Source organism: Leptodactylus fuscus, chromosome 7 (genome assembly GCF_031893055.1).
Source record: "Leptodactylus fuscus isolate aLepFus1 chromosome 7, aLepFus1.hap2, whole genome shotgun sequence".
Classification (NCBI taxonomy): Eukaryota; Metazoa; Chordata; class Amphibia; order Anura; family Leptodactylidae; genus Leptodactylus; species Leptodactylus fuscus.
The window spans coordinates 36,352,379-36,378,585 of NC_134271.1; the positions used below are offsets into that span (position 1 = coordinate 36,352,379).

Consider the following 26,207-nt stretch of genomic DNA (forward strand, 5'->3'; position numbering starts at 1 on the left):
CCTCAGATTCATGTCCCACATCTCTGCCCCCAGATTCCTGTCCCTCCATCTCTGCCCCCAGATTCATGTCCCTCCATCTCTGCCCCCAGTTTCATGTCCCTCTTCAATCTCTGCCCCCAGATTCATGTCCCTCCATCTCTGCCCCCAGATTCATGTCCCTCCATCTCTGCCCCCAGATTCATGTCCTCTCCATCTCTTCCCCCAGATTCATGTCCTCTCCATCTCTGCCCCCAGATTCATGTCCCCCATCTCTGCCCCCAGATTCATGTCCCACATCTCTGCCCCCAGATTCCTGTCCCTCCATCTCTGCCCCCAGATTCATGTCCCTCCATCTCTTCCCCCAGATTCATGTCCCTCCATCTCTGCCCCCAGATTCATGTCCTCTCCATCTCTGCCCCCAGATTCATGTCCCACATCTCTGCCCCCAGATTCCTGTCCCTCCATCTCTGACCTCAGATTCATGTCCTCCATCTCTGACCCCAGATTCATGTCCCTCCATCTCTGCCCCCAGATTCATGTCCTCTCCATCTCTGCCCCCAGATTCATATCTCCACATCTCTGCCCCCACTGTCATGCCGTCCTCTCCATCTCTGCCCCCAGTGTGACGTTCCACCTCCACATTAAACTTACCTTCTCCTCCGCTCCCTCGCCGCTCTCTGCCCGCCTCTCTCGCTGACACATGCGGCTGAAGCTGCTCGCGTGCTCGCTTCGCCGCTGCGTGTCTCTCTCGCTGACACATGCGGCTGAAGCGAGGAGCTGACCTGTGTCAGCTCCTCGCTTCGCCGCTGCCGCCGGCTCCTGGCTTGTACATCGCGTCTACAAGCCAGGAGCCGGCGGCAGCGGCGAAGCGAGGAGCTGACACAGGTCAGCTCCTCGCTTCAGCTGCATGTGTCAGCGAGAGAGAGAGAGACGCAGCGGTGAAGCGAGCACGCGAGCAGCTTCAGCCGCATGTGTCAGGGAGAGAGGCGGGCAGCGGCGAAGCGAGGAGCTGACCTGTGTCAGCTCCTTGCTTCAGCCGCATATGTGTTCAACTCAGATCTGCGTCCTCTGGACGCAGATCTGAGTTGAAATCGGGACATACCTCCCTCCAACCGGGACCGCGGGACATGTCACCCAAATTGTGACTGTCCCGCGGAAATCGGGACGGTTGGGAGGTATGATGTGGGGTAATGTGGGAGCAGGGACAGAGGAAGGTTAAATTTGGGGGATTCTAATTATAGTACGAAAGGGTTTACGTTAGACATTGTGATAGGCCTGTCTGAAAAGATGTGTCTTTAGATTTGCGTTTGAAACTGTAGAAATTAGTAGTTAATATGATTGCCCGGGGTGGAGCATTCCAGAGAAGTGGTGCAACGCGGGAGAAGTCTTGTATACCAGCATGGGAAGTTCTGATAATATAGGATGTAAGTGTTAGGTGAGCGGAGAGCACGGGTTCGGTGGTAGACAGAGATGAGGGAGGAAATGTAGGGAGGTGCGGCATTATGGAGAGCCTTGTGGATAAGGGTGATAACTTTATATTTTATTCTATAATGAATAGGCAGCCAATGTAGCGACTGGCACAGACCCGAGGCATCGCTGTAGCGTCTAGACTGATAGATAAACCTGGCTGCTGCATTCAGAATAGATTGTAGAGGGGAGAGTTTAGTAAGGGGAAGACCGATTAGTAAGGAGTTACAGTAATCAAGGCGAGAATTAATCAGAGAAACAATAATTGTCTTTAATATATCTCTGGTAAGGAGCGGGCATATTCTGGAGATGTTTTTGAGGTGGAGGTGACATGAACGTGCGAGTGATTCAATATGAGGGATGAAGGAAAGGTCTGAGTAGAGAGGACTGTAAAATATCTGAGAGGTGTTGGGTGTCGATAGCACGCAAATTCCTATATGTGTGATGGTAGGGGTATCTTGTGAAGGGGAGAGAGCACTGATGGTGAGAGATAGAAGGTTATGATCAGAGAGGGTCAGAGCAGAGTTGGTAAATTTAGAAACTGTGAGGAGTCGATGGAAGATGAGATCAATCGTGTTTCCACCTACATGTGTGGCAGAAGAAGAACATTGTGAAAGACCAAGAGAAGTGGTTATTGAGAGAAACTGTGAGGCAACTGGGGTCACAGGGGTGTCAATAGGTATGTTAGTCACCCATGATGAGAGTAGGAATTTCACTGGATAAAAACTGGGGAAGCCAAGAAGCAAAGTGGTCCAAAAATTGGTAGGGTGAGCCAGGTGGACGGTAGATCGTGGCTACATGTAAGGAGAGTAGGCGGAAAAGTCTGATAGCATGGACTTCAAATGAGGAGAATGTGAGTGACGGTACTGGAGGAATGGACTGAAAAATGCACTGTAGTGACAGAAGTAAGCCTACCCCACCACCCTGCCCATTGTCAAGCCTAGAGGTAGGTACCTAGGTAGATAGGTCACCATGAGACAGAGTAGCAGGGGAGGCCGTATCTGACTGCTGGATCCAAGTTTCAGTAAGGGCAAGCAGGCTGAGGGATTTACTAAGGAATAGGTCATTAATACTGTATATTCTAGTTTGTTACACACTGAGCGGGCGTTCCAGAGAGAGCATTAAAAGAGACAGGGGAGAGGTGAGGGGAAGGAACATGGTAAATATTGATGAGGTTTGTAGGCCTTCTATGTGTGCAGGAAGAAGAAGAATTAGTGAATAGAGATGAGCGAGTACTGTTCGGATCAGCCGATCCGAACAGCACGCACACATTGAAATGAATGGAAGCACCTGGTACTTCCGCTTTGACGCCGGTCGGCCGCTTAACCCCCCGCGTGCCGGCTACGTCCATTCATTTCAATGCGTGTGTGCTGTTCGGATCGGTTGATCCGAACAGTAATCGCTCATCTCTATTAGTGAAATAAGGAGGGCCGGGGTTAGGAGAGATGTCCCCAGCAAGCTAGGACGAGTAAAATGGACAGAGACAGAAGGTGGTTCAGTGATTTATGTGGGCGTTTGTTTAGTTTCACTGCTAAAAGAAGTAAAGGAGTGGTTAAAGATATATACTATATATCTGTGTATATACATACCATACATCATGTATGCACGGCATCTTTACTTGATGTCTCACTCATAGTTGGAAGAAAAGCTTTGACATTGTATGACCAAATGTTTCATCATGTTATTGGGTGATCAAAAATGGAAAAAGACGGATAATAATTTATAACAGTAATAAAATAGTAATAAAAAGAAAGCTAATTTTGAAGCCAATCTTTCAGCGAATGTGAAATGACTCTGCATTCGGCTCTGTGCTCCATACTTTAAACGTGCCGTTAAAATGGCCTGATAATATTTGCTCAGTTATTGTCCAGAGAATTATTATTCCACTTGAATGAGAACATATTTCATTTAAATCAAATGCTGCATTAAGTCAATGTGAGGCAATCTGCAACGTGCCAGCTGCTGATGAACTACATCTCCCATGGTGCTGGAAACAGCTGGGGTGCTGAATGTGACCCATCTAGTACATACTGTATAGTGCATGTAATAGTGATATCGTCATCTAGAAGAATTAAACAGATCAATGCTTCTCAATCATAGTCCTGATAACCCATTTTTTTATGATTTCCAATGAATATTAAATTCATCCTACAAAAGACAAGACTTGTCTAAGACAAGTTATGCAACAACTTGTGTATAAGAGCAAAGCTATTTACAAATGGTAAAAACTGATTTTTATTTTTTTTTACTGGAATTTTCATAATAATTATTACATGAAAAATGTAATTTGTGTTCCATATTATGTCTCGATATAAACCTCTGAGCCATAATACAGAGCTCATAAAGTTCTTTGGGGCCCTACTTTATCTGTGTATGCCTCCGATTTACTAAGTAACGTAGGCAAAATGTTTGGCAGCCTTTCTTATATGACAAAGTAGAAACTATACGTATTATTTCTAGGGGAGAATATATCTTTTATACATTGCACTACTGGGGCAACAATATGGAGACCAGAAGAGTGCCTATGGTTCCTGAATACAGAGCTGTGAAGCTGTGCATACCTCTGTATGTCCAGAGCTCTACTTTACCAAAGAACTTCATATCTGTAAATATTCATATTATAAATTCATATCATAAATAGGTTGATATCGTTTCTTAAAAAAACGCTAAATAGAAAGTTTATTCTACTATCATTTAGGCTCATACTTTTTCATGACTATGTTTGAGACAGTAATGCCACAGAATAATAGGAAATATTACAAAAAGCATAATACAAATGTACAAGCCTGCATTGCTTAACAAAAAGTGAGGAGATGGTCTTGCATACAAACAATATTGATAAATAACAGCAGGCATATGGTATTCTTACCAACAGGTAAAGGATATAGTTTCACTGTCTCATATATTGTAATATAGAGCTGAACATGTTATTTAATCTCTGTGTATAGTGAAAAGGTAAGAATCTTCCGCTCGAGGACTGCCAAGCGTCCGTGTCCCTGCTATCTACTCAATGCCAATTTAGTTTTGAACCGTAAAGGTTAGTAATCTGAGGCCGGCTGGTGGCTAAGGATAACCCCATTTAAAAGGTTGTAACACTACGCCTCAAATAAATCAACTTGCCAGCTCACAGATGGATTGGCATTGTGCTGACAAGAGTAAAAGTAAAAGAATTGGTAGCAGAAGTCAGCTATATAAAGCGTAATCTTAGCTAGATTAATAATAAATATGTTTTGAATATCATTATTTTAATAGTCATAATAATGCAGTAGATTTACTTGCAGACCCCTGTAACAGAACTGTTACTAAGTTGCACATAGAAAGTGCTAAATTGGACTGTACAATTTATCTATAGGTCCTGCAATTTCATTCACTTGGTACACTTGCCAATGACTTTAGCATGTGTTGGTTTTCAGGTAGTTAAAGGGGTATACCCAACTCACCGACTCACCACCTTGCAGGCTGTATGCTCAGTTCACTTCTTGGTTGTCTCGGTAAATTGGTGGATGGGGTTTCACTTGCTCTGCTAGCTCTCTTCATAGCAGTGTATGTTTGCAGTCAGTAATGAGGAATGGTTGTAAATAAATTAGCACAGTATCACTGGGAGATGCACAATATGAAGCTGATGTAGCAGAGCTGGATTTGATAGGTGATGAGAATCCCAAACGTACACAATACAGGACCAAGAGTCAGCTTGCAATAAACTCGGTTTTATTTCTGTGTTTACATACAGAGGTAATGAACTCCGTCTCAGCCCTTATCAGCAAAATTCAATTAGCCAACTGATAACTGGAAGAGGGAGATTAACAGCTCAGAAATACAAGCTCGCTACGAGCACTCAGCTCCCCCTCCCTTCCCTGAGAGCAGGGAGCTACATCACTTGTCCTGGGCAGAGAGATAAGATCATCCCCATGTCTGTGGTTATGGAAACACAGTGTAAACAATGAAGTGAATAATCTCAGATACAACAAAACAAAAAAAATGTATGAGCTAAAATATAACTTTTAATAAATATTTATATTAAAATAGTGTAATAGTGGGTGTAGGATAAATATACAGGCCCAATCTGCTCAAGGTGCATGGTTGGTAGAAATGAAATTCCTCATCCACTCTATTTGTTGCACCAATGTGTAACTCGTCCCATTTATTCTAAGATACCGTATTTTTCGGACTATAAGACGCACCGGACCATAAGACGCACTAAGGTTTTAGAGGAGGAAAATAGGGAAAAAAAAAATTTTAAGGAAAAAAAATTGGTGAAATATTTAATAACCTAATAATATAATATTTCACCAATGTAAATAGAACCGGGGGCTTTCGGACACAGGGATACCAAATGTGTATGTGTTTCACAGTAATGTTTTTGTTTTATATGTATTGTAGGGCTATGGGGGTGATTTGAACATATCTATCTATCTAATCTATCCTATCTATCTAATCTATCCTATCTATCTATCTATCTATCTATCTATCTATCTATCTATCTATCTATCTGTCTGTCTGTCTGTCTGTCTGTCTGTCTGTCTGTCTGTCTATCTATCTATTCTATCTAATCTCATCCATGGATGGAAAGAGACACCCTGCAGTGAAGCTATGTAAGAAGAGAAAAAGGGGCGGGCCAGACGAGTGAAGGAGGTGTGGTTTTCTAAGCAAACTTGAAAACACACCTCTTTCACCTGTCTGGCTCGTCCCTCCTTCACTGCCTCTCAGATGTCGCTTCTGCAATGATGCCACACAGGCAGGGAAATAGGGGCGGGCCAGACGGGTGAAGGAGGCGTGGTTTCAAGCTTGCCGAGAAAACCACGCCTCCTCCTCCCGTTTGGCCCGCCCCTCCTTCCCTGTCTGTGTGGTTTCATTGCCGGAGCCAGATCTGAGAGGCAGTGAAGGAGGGGCGGGCCAGACGGGAGAAGGAGGCGTGGTTTTCTCGGCAAGCTTGAAACCACGCTTCCTTCACCTGTCTGGCCCGCCCCTACTTCCCTGCCTCTCATATCTCGCTCCTGCAAACACGCGACACAGACAGGGAAGGAGGGGCAGAGCAGGCAGGCACCGTGCTGCTCTTCTTTTCATTCGCACAGACGGGACACAGACGCTGCGCACGCTGCATTCGGACTATAAGACGCACACACATTTTCCTCCCATATTGGGAGGAAAAAAAGTGCGTCTTATAGTCCGAAAAATACGGTAATATGTTTCCCATCACCTATATGGTATATACTACGATGATGCATAAATTAGACTAGAGGTAGACCATTTTTTTTCTTTTTTTGTTAATATTAATGGGAGCAACCCTCATTATCCTCTTTAGTATTGTCTAATAATCTCAGATAGCAGCCAAACAAAGCAGTTTTGCTGAAGCAATGTATTTAGGAAAAGTCATAAATACACATAAGCTAGCAGTATAGATAGGATCCTTGAGATGGGACAACCCCTTTAAGTCTATGGAAAGTGTACAGTATATGTTACAGGCTGTGTGTAAAACACAGACACCATAGAATGCCTAAAACTGGAAGGAAATGAATCAAATAATCTAATCTGTTCACATTTCCCAACACAAACCCAAATAAAGTAAAGTCTAAAATTATACAAGTGAAAAACCTGCAGCCCAGAACATGAATATAGAGATTTGTTCACCCTTAATTTAGCTATAATTTGTTTAAGGACTCCAAATTCTCATTAAACCAATTGAATACAATATTGTAGCATACTAGCAAAACCCTTAAGAGGCTACAATTGGCAATACTAGCACTGGAGAGGTGCACATACAAAACAGGTAGCATATTAGCTTGTGGTAAGATACTACTTTGTGATATTATATTGTTAATAGCTGCTCATCTCATATTATGACTTGTTCAGCTAGAATCTCTAGGCTAAGCCCGAAATGAAACGAAAAAGAATGCTAGGCATTATATCATATATGTAGGCATTTTATAAAGTACATATACTTGCTTGTAACACATTGTCTATAATGTACATAAACCAGGGAGGGAAATGTTTAAGAGCCATTGGTTGCTGGTAGCAATGAATAGTCTGTAAGTTGGCAAACTGCCTAGTGAGTACAAACAACTGGCCAAATACTGGCAAAAGGGGTATAGATGAAGGTATAGGGCATATAGGGTTTGCTTGTTTTAGTGAAATTGTTGTTAGATTTAAATACCTTGCCCGTAGTCTCATTGGCCAGGAGAACTACTTGGCATTCCAGGCAGATTCACTGTGAAGAGCAGAAAGGTAGAGAACACAATCAGGTCCAACGAAAATCAATGGCGCATGGCGAGATATTATAACCGACGACCATGAGGCACATAACGATAATTCTTGTAGTGTTATAATTGATAAAGATTAGAGTTTTATTGTTTTGTGATAATATTCTTTATGGCCAATTATTATGGCAATTAGAAACCAGAGATTTGTAAGGAATAGAGATGAGCGAACAGTGTTCTATCGAACACATGTTCGATCGGATATCAGGGTGTTCGCCATGTTCGAATCGAATCGAACACCACGTGGTAAAGTGCGCCAAAATTCGATTCCCCTCCCACCTTCCCTGGCGCCTTTTTTGCACCAATAACAGCGCAGGGGAGGTGGGACAGGAACTACGACACCGGGGACATTGAAAAAAATTGGAAAAAGTCATTGGCTGCCGAAATCAGGTGACCTCCATTTTAGACGAATAGTGGATTTCAAATCCGGGTCATATGAGAATGTGAACTTTGTGACTATGAGACAGGGATAGCTGTACAGGCAGGGATAGCTAGGGATAACCTTTATTTAGGGGGGAATGTTATTAAAAATAACTTTTTGGGGCTCTATCGGGTGTGTAATTGTGATTTTTGTGAGATAAACTTTTTCCCATAGGGATGCATTGGCCAGCGCTGATTGGCCGAATTCCGTACTCTGGCCAATCAGTGCTGGCCAATGCATTCTATTAGCTTGATGAAGCAGAGTGTGCACAAGGGTTCAAGCGCACCCTCGGCTCTGATGTAGCAGAGCCGAGGCTGCACAAGGGTTCAAGCGCACCCTCGGCTCTGATGTAGGAGAGCCGAGGGTGCACTTGAACCCTTGTGCACCCTCAGCTCTGCTACATCAGAGCCGAGGGTGCGCTTGAACCCTTGTGCACACTCTGCTTCATCAAGCTAATAGAATGCATTGGCCAGCGCTGATTGGCCAATGTATTCTATTAGCCTGATGAAGTAGAGCTGAATGTGTGTGCTAAGCACACACATTCAGCTCTACTTCATCGGGCTAATAGAATGCATTGGCCAGCGCTGATTGGCCAGAGTACGGAACTCGACCAATCAGCGCTGGCTCTGCTGGAGGAGGCGGAGTCTAAGATCGCTCCACACCAGTCTCCATTCAGGTCCGACCTTAGACTCCGCCTCCTCCGGCAGAGCCAGCGCTGATTGGCCGAAGGCTGGCCAATGCATTCCTATGCGAATGCAGACTTAGCAGTGCTGAGTCAGTTTTGCTAAACTACACATCTGATGCACACTCGGCACTGCTACATCAGATGTAGCAATCTGATGTAGCAGAGCCGAGGGTGCACTAGAACCCCTGTGCAAACTCAGTTCACGCTAATAGAATGCATTGGCCAGCGCTGATTGGCCAATGCATTCTATTAGCCCGATGAAGTAGAGCTGAATGTGTGTGCTAAGCACACACATTCAGCACTGCTTCATCACGCCAATACAATGCATTAGCCAGTGCTGATTGGCCAGAGTACGGAATTCGGCCAATCAGCGCTGGCTCTGCTGGAGGAGGCGGAGTCTAAGGTCGGACCTGAATGGAGACTGGTGTGGAGCGATCTTAGACTCCGCCTCCTCCAGCAGAGCCAGCGCTGATTGGTCGAGTTCCGTACTCTGGCCAATCAGCGCTGGCCAATGCATTCTATTAGCCCGATGAAGTAGAGCTGAATGTGTGTGCTTAGCACACACATTCAGCTCTACTTCATCAGGCTAATAGAATACATTGGCCAATCAGCGCTGGCCAATGCATTCTATTAGCTTGATGAAGCAGAGTGTGCACAAGGGTTCAAGCGCACCCTCGGCTCTGATGTAGCAGAGCTGAGGGTGCACAAGGGTTCAAGTGCACCCTCGGCTCTCCTACATCAGAGCCGAGGGTGCGCTTGAACCCTTGTGCAGCCTCAGCTCTGCTACATCAGAGCCGAGGGTGCGCTTGAACCCTTGTGCACACTCTGCTTCATCAAGCTAATAGAATGCATTGGCCAGCGCTGATTGGCCAGAGTACGGAATTCGGCCAATCAGCGCTGGCTCTGCTGGAGGAGGCGGAGTCTAAGATCGCTCCACACCAGTCTCCATTCAGGTCCGACCTTAGACTCCGCCTCCTCCAGCAGAGCCAGCGCTGATTGGCCGAATTCCGTACTCTGGCCAATCAGCACTGGCTAATGCATTGTATTGGCGTGATGAAGCAGTGCTGAATGTGTGTGCTTAGCACACACATTCAGCTCTACTTCATCGGGCTAATAGAATGCATTGGCCAATCAGCGCTGGCCAATGCATTCTATTAGCGTGAACTGAGTTTGCACAGGGGTTCTAGTGCACCCTCGGCTCTGCTACATCAGATTGCTACATCTGATGTAGCAGTGCCGAGTGTGCATCAGATGTGTAGTTGAGCAAAACTGACTCAGCACTGCTAAGTCTGCATTCGCATAGGAATGCATTGGCCAGCCTTCGGCCAATCAGCGCTGGCTCTGCCGGAGGAGGCGGAGTCTAAGGTCGGACCTGAATGGAGACTGGTGTGGAGCGATCTTAGACTCCGCCTCCTCCAGCAGAGCCAGCGCTGATTGGCCGAATTCCGTACTCTGGCCAATCAGCACTGGCTAATGCATTGTATTGGCGTGATGAAGCAGTGCTGAAGGTGTGTGCTTAGCACACACATTCAGCTCTACTTCATCGGGCTAATAGAATGCATTGGCCAGCGCTGATTGGCCGAATTCCGTACTCTGGCCAATCAGCACTGGCTAATGCATTGTATTGGCGTGATGAAGCAGTGCTGAATGAGTGTGCTTAGCACACACATTCAGCTCTACTTCATCGGGCTAATAGAATGCATTGGCCAATCAGCGCTGGCCAATGCATTCTATTAGCGTGAACTGAGTTTGCACAGGGGTTCTAGTGCACCCTCGGCTCTGCTACATCAGATTGCTACATCTGATGTAGCAGTGCCGAGTGTGCATCAGATGTGTAGTTGATCAAAACTGACTCAGCACTGCTAAGTCTGCATTCGCATAGGAATGCATTGGCCAGCCTTCGGCCAATCAGCGCTGGCTCTGCCGGAGGAGGCGGAGTCTAAGGTCGGACCTGAATGGAGACTGGTGTGGAGCTATCTTAGACTCCGCCTCCTCCAGCAGAGCCAGCGCTGATTGGTCGAGTTCCGTACTCTGGCCAATCAGCACTGGCCAATGCATTTCTATGGGGAAAAGTTAGCTTGCGAAAATCGCAAACTGACAGGGATTTCCATGAAATAAAGTGACTTTTATGCCCCCAGACATGCTTCCCCTGCTGTCCCAGTGTCATTCCAGGGTGTTGGTATCATTTCCTGGGGTGTCATAGTGGACTTGGTGACCCTCCAGACACGAATTTGGGTTTCCCCCTTAACGAGTTTATGTTCCCCATAGACTATAATGGGGTTCGAAACCCATTCGAACACTCGAACAGTGAGCGGCTGTTCGAATCGAATTTCGAACCTCGAACATTTTAGTGTTCGCTCATCTCTAGTAAGGAATATAGCGCAGAGACTAGATGAGCCTTAAAGTGCAACTAAACTTTTGAAAAACTTTTGTGCCATTAATACTTTAGTAACAAAGTTTGCCTCTTTTTTGTGAAATTCTGTATTCATTTACTCTTCCCCTTGCTTCTCTTTTGAGAGCTGTCCTCAGCTTCTTACTGTGTATAGCGTACAGACTTGTGTGTAGTGGAGGAAGAATAAGAGTGGAGAGTTATATATTGGGCATGGACACCAGAAACATGTTTTTGGTGTCCTATAAAAGAAGACTTTCTCACCTATAATATAGCACAATGGCAGTTCTAGCTGTATTATTTCCAGAGATATCATCGGTTGAAGACACAGTTGTGACTGGGAGCAGCTGCAGCTTCATATGAATATTCTGTATTAGTGCACAAATCCAGACTATAGAGAATCACCAAAGCAGAAGCAGTCATTGCATTAATGGTGGACTTAAAAAAAAACAAAAAAAAAACTGATTAACAAACAAAATGTAACTAAAGAGGTAGAAGGTAGATGGTAGGCAAAATTGAGGAGAATGGTAAGGAAGGATAATTTTGTTTCTCTGTGCCCAACCTGGGAAGGGGAAATCTCAAGGTTATATGATGCCCTGATATAGGGAGGAGACCACACCCAAAACACAAGGTACATATCACCCAACGTCACTGAGTTACATACCACATCAGGGAATAACTAAGTAGAATGGCAAGTGAAAAGCGACCCAGGACTGCCATAATCTATGTGTTCTGTAGGATGATGGCCTATGTTCAGACATCTAGCTTTCCATATGATGGAAGTGGTAAATTCCTTGAAACCATTTGAAAATGGTGGGGACCTGAATGGATTTCCAGGTCCAAGGAATGGCGGGTACTAGCTGCTATTGAATATTTTTTACTTACATTTACATTCACCAACTAAAACATATAACTTGTGTTCACTATAGATTCAATGAGAAAAATCTATCAGAAACCATTGAAAAGAAAAATGTTTCCTATTCCTATGGTGTGCCTATGTCTTGTAACTGTGCAGTGCTCATTATTTATCAGCTGTAAGACTTATTATCTGTAAGACTGTTCTGTCTGTACAATAGCATATAGTATCTTAGTATGTCTTATTAATGTAACTGGATAAAACTTCTTTCCTGTTGCTCACTAGGTCGGCAGCTCACCATCTTCAACAGCCAGGCGGTCATCAAGGTTGGAGGAAAGGACCAGGGACGTCCATTCCAGGGTCAGATATCGGGCTTGTATTACAATGGCTTAAAAGTGCTGTCCCTCGCTGCAGAAAGTGACCCCAATGTCAGGACAGAAGGCAATCTAATGCTTGTTGGTGAAGTTCCATCAGTCATGACCACAGAGACTACAGCCACTACACTATTGGCTGACATGTCTACCACTATAATGGAGACAACTACGACTATGGCCACCACAACCACAAGGAAAGGGAGATCCCCAACTATGAGAGACAGCATCACACAGGTAAGCTAAATGTGACATGCAATAAAAAGGAAACCATGCATGCCTTGGACCAATTCAACCAGGGTTGGATTAAGGTTTGGTGCGGGCCTCCATAATAACAAAGGGATATTGATTGATACTTGCTATATAATGTGTTGATAACTTGTTTCTGTTAGTGTCTAAGGGGGTGGAGTGTTTGAGGCTCCTTGGAATTTGCCTCTCTTGCCCCACCCCCATAATGTAGTCCTGTTTGCAACATCTTCATATATATATATATATATATATATATATATATATATATATATATATATATTAATAATGCCTGTCTGTTGCTTAAAAAGGTTCTCTATATATAATTATCTTCAAAATGACTATATTGATATCTTCGAAAATACTGCTTTATGGTGATTCTGGGATATGGAAATTTGAAACTAACCATACTTTAATGACAGGTCTGAGGACAGAGAAGTGGTAAATCCCGATAAAGACAGATGTTGTAGGAAACCATATTTTTTTCAAATAAATCTACTTATAAAGTCAATTAAGCATTCTAAAGCCATATGGTGCATCCTATTCTGGGTGATGGTATGCAATTTATATCAATATCAAGCTAAAAGAATTAAGCAAACATATGTATTTGAGCTGTCATGTATGTGCATTATGCTTGGTTATTTAGGACATCCATTTATAAGATAGGAAAGGTCATAAAAAGACGGCTTAGAACAGAGTAGATATTATACTTTTGCCCCCTCATTATTCTGTAATGTAAATGTCTGCCTTCATTCCATTACTGTATCTGGCTATACTACAGCATGACCGGTGTTCAAGGAGAAATACTAGGGGAGTTACAGTAAAACCCCTTTTGGTATATTTCAAAAACATAAAGAGTTTTTTGATGGATTTGTTTCTTTTATTAGCAATCAAAGGCTAAATTACTCTTTGCCAATGAAAAGGACTTCTGAATCTGTGTCCACATGATATCACTCCCAGGCATAAGGCTTCATAGCAAACAGTCACAGGTCACTTCCACCTTTATTTTATTCTTAGTGAATGTAAGAAATAAACTTCATTCTAAAGCCCAGTGACCGAATAATAACTGAGACCTACACAACACAGGAAGAATTTATTGACACGTCTACAGATGTTCTTCTTCTTGGAAGCAGACTTGTAGCTTGATACATCAACACAGGAATGAGATATTTAAAAGATGTATGAAATATACTGAAGTAACACTTACGTTCATATATATATATATATATATATATATATATATATATATATATATATTTGGCTCTTAAATTATATAGTAGACTATAGAGAGAAGGATAATCACTGTCCCTTGTGCAGACAGAGATGGCTTAGTCTCTAGCTGTCCATGTGATGTTGTGTAAAGGAGTTATGGAATCGATAAAGGAGCATAAAGAAAAAATCTAAAAACTGATATGATGTCTGAGCAGAACAAAGGATCAATATTAGATCAGTGGGGGCTCCACACCTACAATTCCAACTGATCATCTGTTCTCAGCAGTGGATAAACCTTCTCTGTGTAGTGGTCACACCAGGTTATTGCAGATCAGTTCCTATTCACTTGACCTGGAGCTAAGCTTCAGTGATCAGAGCTGTCTGCTTCCTGCTCTATTCACAGTGGATCACTTGCTGAGAACAGCTGATGGGTGTTAATTGTCAGACTCGCACTAGTACAATATATCATGACCTACCTATAATTTTAGCTCAGAAAACGCCTTTAGGCCAAGGCCCCCTGTACTGTAAAACACTGTGTTTTCAGTATCTGCAAAGTGGATGGGGTTCATCCACAAATTGCAGGGAAAAAGACATTTTTGTAAATCACAGCATGTCAATTATACCTATGGAAATGCTAATGGTTTTTTGTATAGGTATAAAAGGGACAAACGTCTGCCACTATTTTTTCTGCAGTGCTTTTTGGCTGTGGCTCACTAAATGGGGCCTTAGCCTTAACATAAAGTTTTTGTTAGATCTCTTATAAAGGGATCCTTATATTTAAAACTGGGCACCATAAGTGGGCCTTAATGTGGAGGGTAAGTATATAACATGGGTCGGGGGATGGGCTAAGTAGTTAGGGAAGGGCGGAATAGCTAGAGAGACAGGGAGAAAGTGTATGGAAGGGAGGCAGAGAGGAAGGAGAGGGAGTGAGGAAGGAGGGGTGAGTAAGGAGAGACAGATTAGTGTGGAAGTTACATAGGTATATGGGCTCATTTATTAACTCATTAATAACACTAATAGACATACTTAAAAAAAAATATATATATATATATATATATATATATATATATGTTTTGCCCAGAAAACCCCTTTAAGGGGTTGTCCTAGACTGACAATTAATGACCTTTCCTTATGTGAGATGAGTGGGGCTCTGTGCACGCTGCTAAAAACAGCTGATCAGCGCAGGACCCAAGTGTCAATTTTTTACCAATCCAAAAATAATGACCTGTCCTAAGGATAATCCATTAATTAGCAGACTTCACTGATCTTTAACTAACATACATAATCCTTGTAGAAATAGTAAATAGATTTGTCCTTATTATTTATTTTTTATTTAATCTTAGAATATGTGGAGTATCTATAGTGGTCAGAGATGGGTGCACTTGTGCCTGGATCTACAGGGTCCCCTAACCACAGGCTTACTCGCCTACTTTTTCATTGTCCAGAACACTTCTGAATGTCACTGCCTGATGATAGAAAAAACTGTGGAGCTGTACAGCTGCAGCTGCATAGTTCTCTCTATTCACTGCACTTATCTCTATGATTCAGAAGCCTGAAGAGGTCAGTTTTGGAACACAGTTATATAGCATTCATCTTTGCGCTGCCCCCTATTAGGGATATTGAAGGTTAGCCGCCCTAGACCACCAACAAAACTTAATCCTTTCACTGCCATTATATCTCCAGGGATCCTTACATTGATCCCTTCAGTGCTTGCCATTCGAATCCCATAGATAACACGGATACTTACATTGAACCAATCACTGCCCTGAACCACCAGAGATCCTTACATTAAAGGGATTCTACCATTAAAACCTCTTTTTTTGTGGATAAGATGTCAGAATAGCCTTTAGAAAGGCTATTCATCTCTTACCTTTAGATGTGATCTCCGCCGCGCCGTTCCTTAGAAATACCGTTTTTTACCGGTATGTAAATTAGTTCTCTGGCAGCGATGGGGGCGGGCCCCAGCGCTGAAAATGCGATGGGGGCGTCCCCACTGCTGCTCGAGAACACGATCCTGCGACGCCTCTATCTTCGGCTGGATCCTCCCCTTCTCTGTCGTCTTCCTCCTGCGTCACCTCCAACGCCTGTACAGTTGGCTCTAGTGGAGCCAACTGCGCATGCCGGCCGGCAACCGTTTTTGGGAGGCCGCTCTTGCTCTTGTAGTTCAATGCAGGAGCGGCCTCCCAAAAATGGCCGCCAGCCGGCATTCGCACTCGGCTATGCAGGTGTCTCACTGGCAGAGCCAACTGCGCAGGCGTCGGAGGTGACGCAGGAGGAAGACGACAGAGAAGGGGAGGATCCAGCCGAAGATAGAGGCGTCGCAGGATCATGTTCTCAAGCTGCAGTGGGGACGCCCCCATCGCATTTTCAGCGCTGTGCCCGCCCCCATCGCTGTGAGAGAACTAATTTGCATACCGGTAAAAACGGTAATTTCTAAGGAACGGAGCAACGGAGATCACATCTAAAGGTAAGAGTCGAATAGCCTTTCTAAAGGCTAGTCAGACATCTTATCCACAAAAAAAGAGGTTTTAATGGTACAATCCCTTTAACCAATTCAATGTCCTAAACCACTAGGTACTCTCACGTTAACCTCCTCACTGCCATAGACAACCATGGATTCTGACATTGACCCCATCAGTGCCCTGGGCATCCAAGAGTTTTGGCATTAGCCCCTCCATCTGTCACTTGTTTGGTAATTTCACAAAATAGCTTAGTAGTAATCATTTACATAGTTACGTAGTAGATGAGGTTGGATGAAGACATCAGTCCATCAAGTCCAGCCTATAACCCTTTAGTCCCCTACAATCCCCTTTATGTTATCATACTTGTGTGCAATAACACCAATTCCACAATAACAGCAACAAATATGATACAATTAAAGAGAACCTGTTTATATTCAATATGCATGTCATTTAGGCTATGTTCACATCTGCACTGGGTGGCTTTCCGGTGCAGGTAAGCCAGCAAGTGCTTGCAAGCCTGACTTTTTTCTCCAGAGATTTTAATTAAAAAAAACAGACACCCAATGGCCCCCATTATAGTCAATGCAGTCCCTGGGGCTCACTTCTCGTCCGTCATAGTCAGAATCCATTTTTGTCTATTTGTCCAATAGACCAGAAGAATGAAAACGAAAGTGCAGATGCGAACGTAGCGTAAGGTTGGCAGAAGTATTACACATGACACAGAGGCTCTGATATTAGCTTGCATAATCTACTAATTTGCTGTTTTCATTTATTAAACATGGCCACTTCTACTGTCATTTTTTTCTTCTTTGAGAAAGTACTCACTGCTGACACCATGTGGTTAAAATAGTTTATTACAGATAAATTATCTCAGAACTGAAGCAGAGTTTCTTTATCTTTGGTCTCATTTCAGTAATATACTATATATTTTCTATTATCTCAGACATTCTCTATTCATTTTTTTATGTTTACATTGTCCTTGAGATTTATGAATTTTGCAATACCAATATCATAGAAGTCAAGTATTCTGAATAGAGATGAGCGAACAGTGTTCTATCGAACACATGTTCGATCGGATATCAGGGTGTTCGCCATGTTCGAATCGAATCGAACACCGCGTGGTAAAGTGCGCCAAAATTCGATTCCCCTCCCACCTTCCCTGGCGCCTTTTTTGCACCAATAACAGCGCAGGGGAGGTGGGACAGGAACTACGACACCGGGGGCATTGAAAAAAATTGGAAAAAGTCATTGGCTGCCGAAATCAGGTGACCTCCATTTTAGACGAATAGTGGATTTCAAATCCGGGTCATATGAGAATGTGAACTTTGTGACTAAGAGACAGGGATAGCTGTACAGGCAGGGATAGCTAGGGATAACCTTTATTTAGGGGGGAATGTTATTAAAAATAACTTTTTGGGGCTCTATCGGGTGTGTAATTGTGATTTTTGTGAGATAAACTTTTTCCCATAGGGATGCATTGGCCAGCGCTGATTGGCCGAATTCCGTACTCTGGCCAATCAGCGCTGGCCAATGCATTCTATTAGCTTGATGAAGCAGAGTGTGCACAAGGGTTCAAGCGCACCCTCGGCTCTGATGTAGCAGAGCCGAGGCTGCACAAGGGTTCAAGCGCACCCTCGGCTCTGATGTAGGAGAGCCGAGGGTGCACTTGAACCCTTGTGCACCCTCAGCTCTGCTACATCAGAGCCGAGGGTGCGCTTGAACCCTTGTGCACACTCTGCTTCATCAAGCTAATAGAATGCATTGGCCAGCGCTGATTGGCCAATGTATTCTATTAGCCTGATGAAGTAGAGCTGAATGTGTGTGCTAAGCACACTCATTCAGCACTGCTTCATCACGCCAATACAATGCATTAGCCAGTGCTGATTGGCCAGAGTACAGAATTCGGCCAATCAGCGCTGGCCAATGCATTCTATTAGCCCGATGAAGTAGAGCTGAATGTGTGTGCTAAGCACACACATTCAGCACTGCTTCATCACGCCAATACAATGCATTAGCCAGTGCTGATTGGCCAGAGTACGGAACTCGACCAATCAGCGCTGGCTCTGCTGGAGGAGGCGGAGTCTAAGATCGCTCCACACCAGTCTCCATTCAGGTCCGACCTTAGACTCCGCCTCCTCCGGCAGAGCCAGCGCTGATTGGCCGAAGGCTGGCCAATGCATTCCTATGCGAATGCAGAGACTTAGCAGTGCTGAGTCAGTTTTGCTCAACTACACATCTGATGCACACTCGGCACTGCTACATCAGATGTAGCAATCTGATGTAGCAGAGCCGAGGGTGCACTAGAACCCCTGTGCAAACTCAGTTCACGCTAATAGAATGCATTGGCCAGCGCTGATTGGCCAATGCATTCTATTAGCCCGATGAAGTAGAGCTGAATGTGTGTGCTAAGCACACACATTCAGCACTGCTTCATCGGGCTAATAGAATGCATTGGCCAGCGCTGATTGGCCGAATTCCGTACTCTGGCCAATCAGCACTGGCCAATGCATTCTATTAGCCCGATGAAGTAGAGCTGAATGTGTGTGCTAAGCACACACATTCAGCACTGCTTCATCACGCCAATACAATGCATTAGCCAGTGCTGATTGGCCAGAGTACGGAATTCGGCCAATCAGCGCTGGCTCTGCTGGAGGAGGCGGAGTCTAAGATCGCTCCACACCAGTCTCCATTCAGGTCCGACCTTAGACTCCGCCTCCTCCAGCAGAGCCAGCGCTGATTGGCCGAATTCCGTACTCTGGCCAATCAGCACTGGCTAATGCATTGTATTGGCGTGATGAAGCAGTGCTGAATGTGTGTGCTTAGCACACACATTCAGCTCTACTTCATCGGGCTAATAGAATGCATTGGCCAGCGCTGATTGGCCGAATTCCGTACTCTGGCCAATCAGCACTGGCTAATGCATTGTATTGGCGTGATGAAGCAGTGCTGAATGTGTGTGCTTAGCACACACATTCAGCTCTACTTCATCGGGCTAATAGAATGCATTGGCCAATCAGCGCTGGCCAATGCATTCTATTAGCGTGAACTGAGTTTGCACAGGGGTTCTAGTGCACCCTCGGCTCTGCTACATCAGATTGCTACATCTGATGTAGCAGTGCCGAGTGTGCATCAGATGTGTAGTTGAGCAAAACTGACTCAGCACTGCTAAGTCTCTGCATTCGCATAGGAATGCATTGGCCAGCCTTCGGCCAATCAGCGCTGGCTCTGCCGGAGGAGGCGGAGTCTAAGGTCGGACCTGAATGGAGACTGGTGTGGAGCGATCTTAGACTCCGCCTCCTCCAGCAGAGCCAGCGCTGATTGGTTGAGTTCCGTACTCTGGCCAATCAGCACTGGCTAATGCATTGTATTGGCGTGATGAAGCACACACATTCAGCTCTACTTCATCGGGCTAATAGAATGCATTGGCCAGCGCTGATTGGCCGAATTCCGTACTCTGGCCAATCAGCACTGGCTAATGCATTGTATTGGCGTGATGAAGCAGTGCTGAATGTGTGTGCTTAGCACACACATTCAGCTCTACTTCATCGTGCTAATAGAATGCATTGGCCAGCGCTGATTGGCCAGAGTACGGAATTCGGCCAATCAGCGCTGGCTCTGCTGGAGGAGGCGGAGTCTAAGGTCGGACCTGAATGGAGACTGGTGTGGAGCGATCTTAGACTCCGCCTCCTCCAGCAGAGCCAGCGCTGATTGGTCGAGTTCCGTACTCTGGCCAATCAGCACTGGCCAATGCATTTCTATGGGGAAAAGTTAGCTTGCGAAAATCGCAAACTGACAGGGATTTCCATGAAATAAAGTGACTTTTATGCCCCCAGACATGCTTCCCCTGCTGTCCCAGTGTCATTCCAGGGTGTTGGTATCATTTCCTGGGGTGTCATAGTGGACTTGGTGACCCTCCAGACACGAATTTGGGTTTCCCCCTTAACGAGTTTATGTTCCCCATAGACTATAATGGGGTTCGAAACCCATTCGAACACTCAAACAGTGAGCGGCTGTTCGAATCGAATTTCGAACCTCGAACATTTTAGTGTTCGCTCATCTCTAATTCTGAATAGTTCAAGAACGTGTTCAGAAAGTGGAGGACAAACTGTAAATTGTTATGATTCTACAAAACCACAACTCCACATTTATCATCAATTTGTGACCTGTTTACAATGATATTGCATAAAAGATATTAATATATTATCATGACTATTTTATATTTATATAGCACCACCTTATTCCGCAGCACTTTATAGATCATAGCACTGTACGGCATGTACAGACAAAGTGAAACAGTACAGTGTATTAAATCAATTCAAATAATAGGAGTGAGGACCCTGCTTACAAGAGTTATTATTATTATTATTATTATTAGAGATGAGCGAACAGTGTTCTATCGAACTCATGTTCGATCGGATATTAGGCTGTTCGGCATGTTCGAATCGAATCGAACACCGCGTGGTAAAGTGCGCCATTACTCGATTCCCCTCCCACCTTCCCTGGCGCCTTTTTTGCTCCAATAACAGCGCAGGGTAGGTGGGACAGGAACTACGACACCGGTGACGTTGAAAAAAGTAGGCAAAACCCATTGGCTGCCGAAAACATGTGACCTCTAATTTAAAAGAACAGCGCCGCCCAGGTTCGCGTCATTCTGAGCTTGCAATTCACCGAGGACGGAGGTTTCCGTCCAGCTAGCTAGGGCTTAGATTCTGGGTAGGCAGGGACAGGCTAGGATAGGAAGGAGAAGACAACCAACAGCTCTTATAAGAGCTAAATTCCAGGGAGAAGCTTGTCAGTGTAACGTGGCACTGACGGGCTCAATCGCCGCAACCCAGCTTTCCCAGGATCCTGAATGGAATACACTGTCAGTGTATTCCCGTATACCCGATATATACCCCGATACCCGTTCCAACGGTGTGCCCCCCCACCTTCACCCCAGAAATACCCTGCAAGTCCCCTAGCAATAGAATTGGGGCTATATACACCCACTATTTTTACTACTGGTATACAGTGCCATTGTCTGACTGGGAATTCAAAGAATATATTGGGAATACAAATACCCTCATTTCTTGCTACTGCCATATAGTGCCAGTGTCTGACTGGGAATTCAAAGAATATATTGGGGTTACGTGCACCCACAATTTTTACTACTGGTATACAGTGCCATTGTCTGACTGGGAATTCAAAGAATATATTGGGAATACAAATACCCTCATTTCTTGCTACTGCCATATAGTGCCAGTTTCTGACTGGTAATTCAAAGAATATATTGGGGTTACGTGCACCCACAATTTTTACTACTGGTATACAGTGCCATTGTCTGACTGGGAATTCAAAGAATATATTGGGAATACAAATACCCTCATTTCTTGCTACTGCCATATAGTGCCAGTGTCTGACTGGGAATTCAAAGAATATATTGGGGTTACGTGCACCCACAATTTTTACTACTGGTATACAGTGCCATTGTCTGACTGGGAATTCAAAGAATATATTGGGAATACAAATACCCTCATTTCTTGCTACTGCCATATAGTGCCAGTGTCTGACTGGTAATTCAAAGAATATATTGGGGTTACGTGCACCCACAATTTTTACTACTGGTATACAGTGCCATTGTCTGACTGGGAATTCAAAGAATATATTGGGAATACAAATACCCTCATTTCTTGCTACTGCCATATAGTGCCAGTGTCTGACTGGGAATTCAAAGAATATATTGGGGTTACGTGCACCCACAATTTTTACTACTGGTATACAGTGCCATTGTCTGACTGGGAATTCAAAGAATATATTGGGGTTATAAATACCCTCATTTCTTGCTACTGCCATATAGTGCCAGTTTCTGACTGGTAATTCAAAGAATATATTGGGGTTACGTGCACCCACAATTTTTACTACTGGTATACAGTGCCATTGTCTGACTGGGAATTCAAAGAATATATTGGGGTTATAAATACCCTCATTTCTTGCTACTGCCATATAGTGCCAGTTTCTGACTGGTAATTCAAAGAATATATTGGGGTTACGTGCACCCACAATTTTTACTACTGGTATACAGTGCCATTGTCTGACTGGGAATTCAAAGAATATATTGGGGTTATAAATACCCTCATTTCTTGCTACTGCCATATAGTGCCAGTTTCTGACTGGTAATTCAAAGAATATATTGGGGTTACGTGCACCCACAATTTTTACTACTGGTATACAGTGCCATTGTCTGACTGGGAATTCAAAGAGTATATTGGGAATACAAATACCCTCATTTCTTGCTACTGCCATATAGTGCCAGTTTCTGACTGGGAATTCAAAGAATATATTGGGGTTACGTGCACCCACAATTTTTACTACTGGTATACAGTGCCATTGTCTGACTGGGAATTCAAAGAATATATTGGGGTTATAAATACCCTCATTTCTTGCTACTGCCATATAGTGCCAGTTTCTGACTGGTAATTCAAAGAATATATTGGGGTTACGTGCACCCACAATTTTTACTACTGGTATACAGTGCCATTGTCTGACTGGGAATTCAAAGAGTATATTGGGAATACAAATACCCTCATTTCTTGCTACTGCCATATAGTGCCAGTTTCTGACTGGGAATTCAAAGAATATATTGGGGTTACGTGCACCCACAATTTTTACTACTGGTATACAGTGCCATTGTCTGACTGGGAATTCAAAGAATATATTGGGGTTATAAATACCCTCATTTCTTGCTACTGCCATATAGTGCCAGTTTCTGACTGGTAATTCAAAGAATATATTGGGGTTACGTGCACCCACAATTTTTACTACTGGTATACAGTGCCATTGTCTGACTGGGAATTCAAAGAGTATATTGGGAATACAAATACCCTCATTTCTTGCTACTGCCATATAGTGCCAGTTTCTGACTGGTAATTCAAAGAATATATTGGGGTTACGTGCACCCACAATTTTTACTACTGGTATACAGTGCCATTGTCTGACTGGGAATTCAAAGAATATATTGGGGTTATAAATACCCTCATTTCTTGCTACTGCCATATAGTGCCAGTTTCTGACTGGTAATTCAAAGAATATATTGGGGTTACGTGCACCCACAATTTTTACTACTGGTATACAGTGCCATTGTCTGACTGGGAATTCAAAGAGTATATTGGGAATACAAATACCCTCATTTCTTGCTACTGCCATATAGTGCCAGTTTCTGACTGGGAATTCAAAGAATATATTGGGGTTACGTGCACCCACAATTTTTACTACTGGTATACAGTGCCATTGTCTGACTGGGAATTCAAAGAATATATTGGGGTTATAAATACCCTCATTTCTTGCTACTGCCATATAGTGCCAGTTTCTGACTGGTAATTCAAAGAATATATTGGGGTTACGTGCACCCACAATTTTTACTACTGGTATACAGTGCCATTGTCTGACTGGGAATTCAAAGAGTATATTGGGAATACAAATACCCTCATTTCTTGCTACTGCCATATAGTGCCAGTTTCTGACTGGGAATTCAAAGAATATATTGGGGTTACGTGCACCCACAATTTTTACTACTGGTATACAGTGCCATTGTCTGACTGGGAATTCAAAGAATATATTGGGGTTATAAATACCCTCATTTCTTGCTACTGCCATATAGTGCCAGTTTCTGACTGGTAATTCAAAGAATATATTGGGGTTACGTGCACCCACAATTTTTACTACTGGTATACAGTGCCATTGTCTGACTGGGAATTCAAAGAGTATATTGGGAATACAAATACCCTCATTTCTTGCTACTGCCATATAGTGCCAGTGTCTGACTGGGAATTCAAAGAATATATTGGGGTTACGTGCACCCACAATTTTTACTACTGGTATACAGTGCCAATTTCTAACTAGGAATTCAAAATGCGCAAGGCTCCCGGAAAGGGACGTGGACGAGGCCGTGGGCGAGGTCGGGGGAATGGTTCTGGGGAGCAAGGTAGCAGTGAAGCCACAGGGCGTCCCGTGCCTACTCCTGTGGGGCAGCAAGCATTGCGCCACTCCACAGTGCCAGGGTTGCTTGCCACATTAACTAAACTGCAGGGTACAAACCTTAGTAGGCCCGAGAACCAGGAACAGGTCTTGCAATGGCTGTCAGAGAACGCTTACAGCACATTGTCCAGCAGCCAGTCAGACTCTGCCTCCTCTCCTCCTATTACCCAACAGTCTTGTCTTCCTTCCTCCCAAAATTCCGAAGCTTTACAGAACAATAACCCAAACTGTCCCTGCTCCCCAGAGCTGTTCTCCGCTCCTTTCATTGTCCCTCAACCTGCCTCTCCACGTCACGATTCCACGAACCTAACAGAGGAGCATCTGTGTCCAGATGCTCAAACACTAGAGTCTCCTCCATCTCCGTTCGATTTGGTGGTGGATGACCAGCAACCCACCCTCATCGACGATGATGTGACGCAGTTGCCGTCAGGGCATCCAGTTGACCGGCGCATTGTGCGGGAGGAGGAGATGAGACAGGAGTTGGAAGAGGAAGTGGTGGATGATGAGGACACTGACCCGACCTGGACAGGGGGGATGTCAAGCGGGGAAAGTAGTGTGGATGTTGAGGCAGGTGCAGCACCAAAAAGGGTAGCTAGAGGCAGAGGCAGAGGTCAGCAGCTTAGGCGAAGCCAGGCCACACCCGGAATCTCCCAAGATGTTCCAGTTCGTACCCAGCCCCGAAAAACTCCCACCTCGAGGGCACGTTTCTCGAAGGTGTGGAGTTTTTTCAAGGAATGCGCCGAGGACAGATATAGTGTTGTCTGCACAATTTGCCTCTCGAAATTGATTAGGGGCTCTGAGAAGAGCAACCTGTCCACCACTTCAATGCGCCGTCATTTGGAATCCAAGCACTGGAATCAGTGGCAGGCAGCAACGGCAGGACAAAGGCCGCCTGCCGTTCACGCCACTGCCACTGCCTCTGCCACTGCCTCTGCCTCTGCCACTGCCACTGCTGACTGTGCTGGCGATGCACTCCAGAGGACGAGCCAGGACACCACTTCATCTGCCTCCGCCACTTTGTTGACTTCTACCTCATCCTCCCCTGGTCCTGTCTTATCTCCTTCTCCTGCACCATCAAAGGCACCATCAGGCGTTTCTTTACAACAACCCACCATCTCTCAGACATTGGAGCGGCGGCAGAAATACACTGCTAACCACCCACACGCGCAAGCCTTGAACGCCAACATCGCTAAACTGCTGGCCCAGGAGATGTTGGCGTTCCGGCTTGTTGAAACTCCCGCCTTCCTGGACCTGATGGCAACTGCGGCACCTCGCTATGCCGTCCCTAGCCGTCACTACTTCTCCCGGTGTGCCGTCCCCGCCTTGCACCAGCACGTGTCACTCAACATCAGGCGGGCCCTTAGTTCCGCGCTTTGCACAAAGGTCCACTTGACCACCGACGCGTGGACAAGTGCATGCGGACAGGGACGCTACATTTCACTGACGGCACACTGGGTGAATGTAGTTGAGGCTGGGACTGCTTCCCAAACTGGCCCGGTGTACCTCGTCTCCCCGCCTAACATTCCTGGCAGGGACACGAGAAGAACACCCCCCTCCTCCTCCTCCTCTACCGCCTCCTCCTCCGCCACCGCCTCCTCCTCCGCCACCGCCTCCTCCTCCGCTGTTAGATTGACCCCAGCTACGAGTTGGAAACGTTGCAGCACTGGCGTTGGTAGACGTCAGCAGGCTGTGCTGAAGCTGATCAGCTTGGGGGACAGACAGCACACTGCCTCCGAGGTGAGGGATGCCCTCCTCGATGAGACGGCAATATGGTTTGAGCCGCTGCACCTGGGCCCAGGCATGGTCGTTTGTGATAACGGCCGGAACCTGGTAGCAGCTCTGGAGCTTGCCG

The 26,207-nt window shown here is 44.9% G+C and overlaps 1 protein-coding gene across 14 annotated transcripts in view; it reads left to right on the forward strand.

Annotated features, from left to right (window-relative positions):
- NRXN2 (neurexin 2) overlaps positions 1-26,207 on the forward strand; it is a 631,600-nt gene that overhangs the window by 542,353 nt on the left and 63,040 nt on the right. For all 14 annotated transcript variants that reach the window (XM_075281756.1, XM_075281763.1, XM_075281760.1 and 11 more), the window contains one exon: positions 12,337-12,659. In XM_075281756.1, coding sequence (XP_075137857.1) covers positions 12,337-12,659 — 323 coding nt within the window. The remainder of the gene's footprint in view (positions 1-12,336; positions 12,660-26,207) is intronic.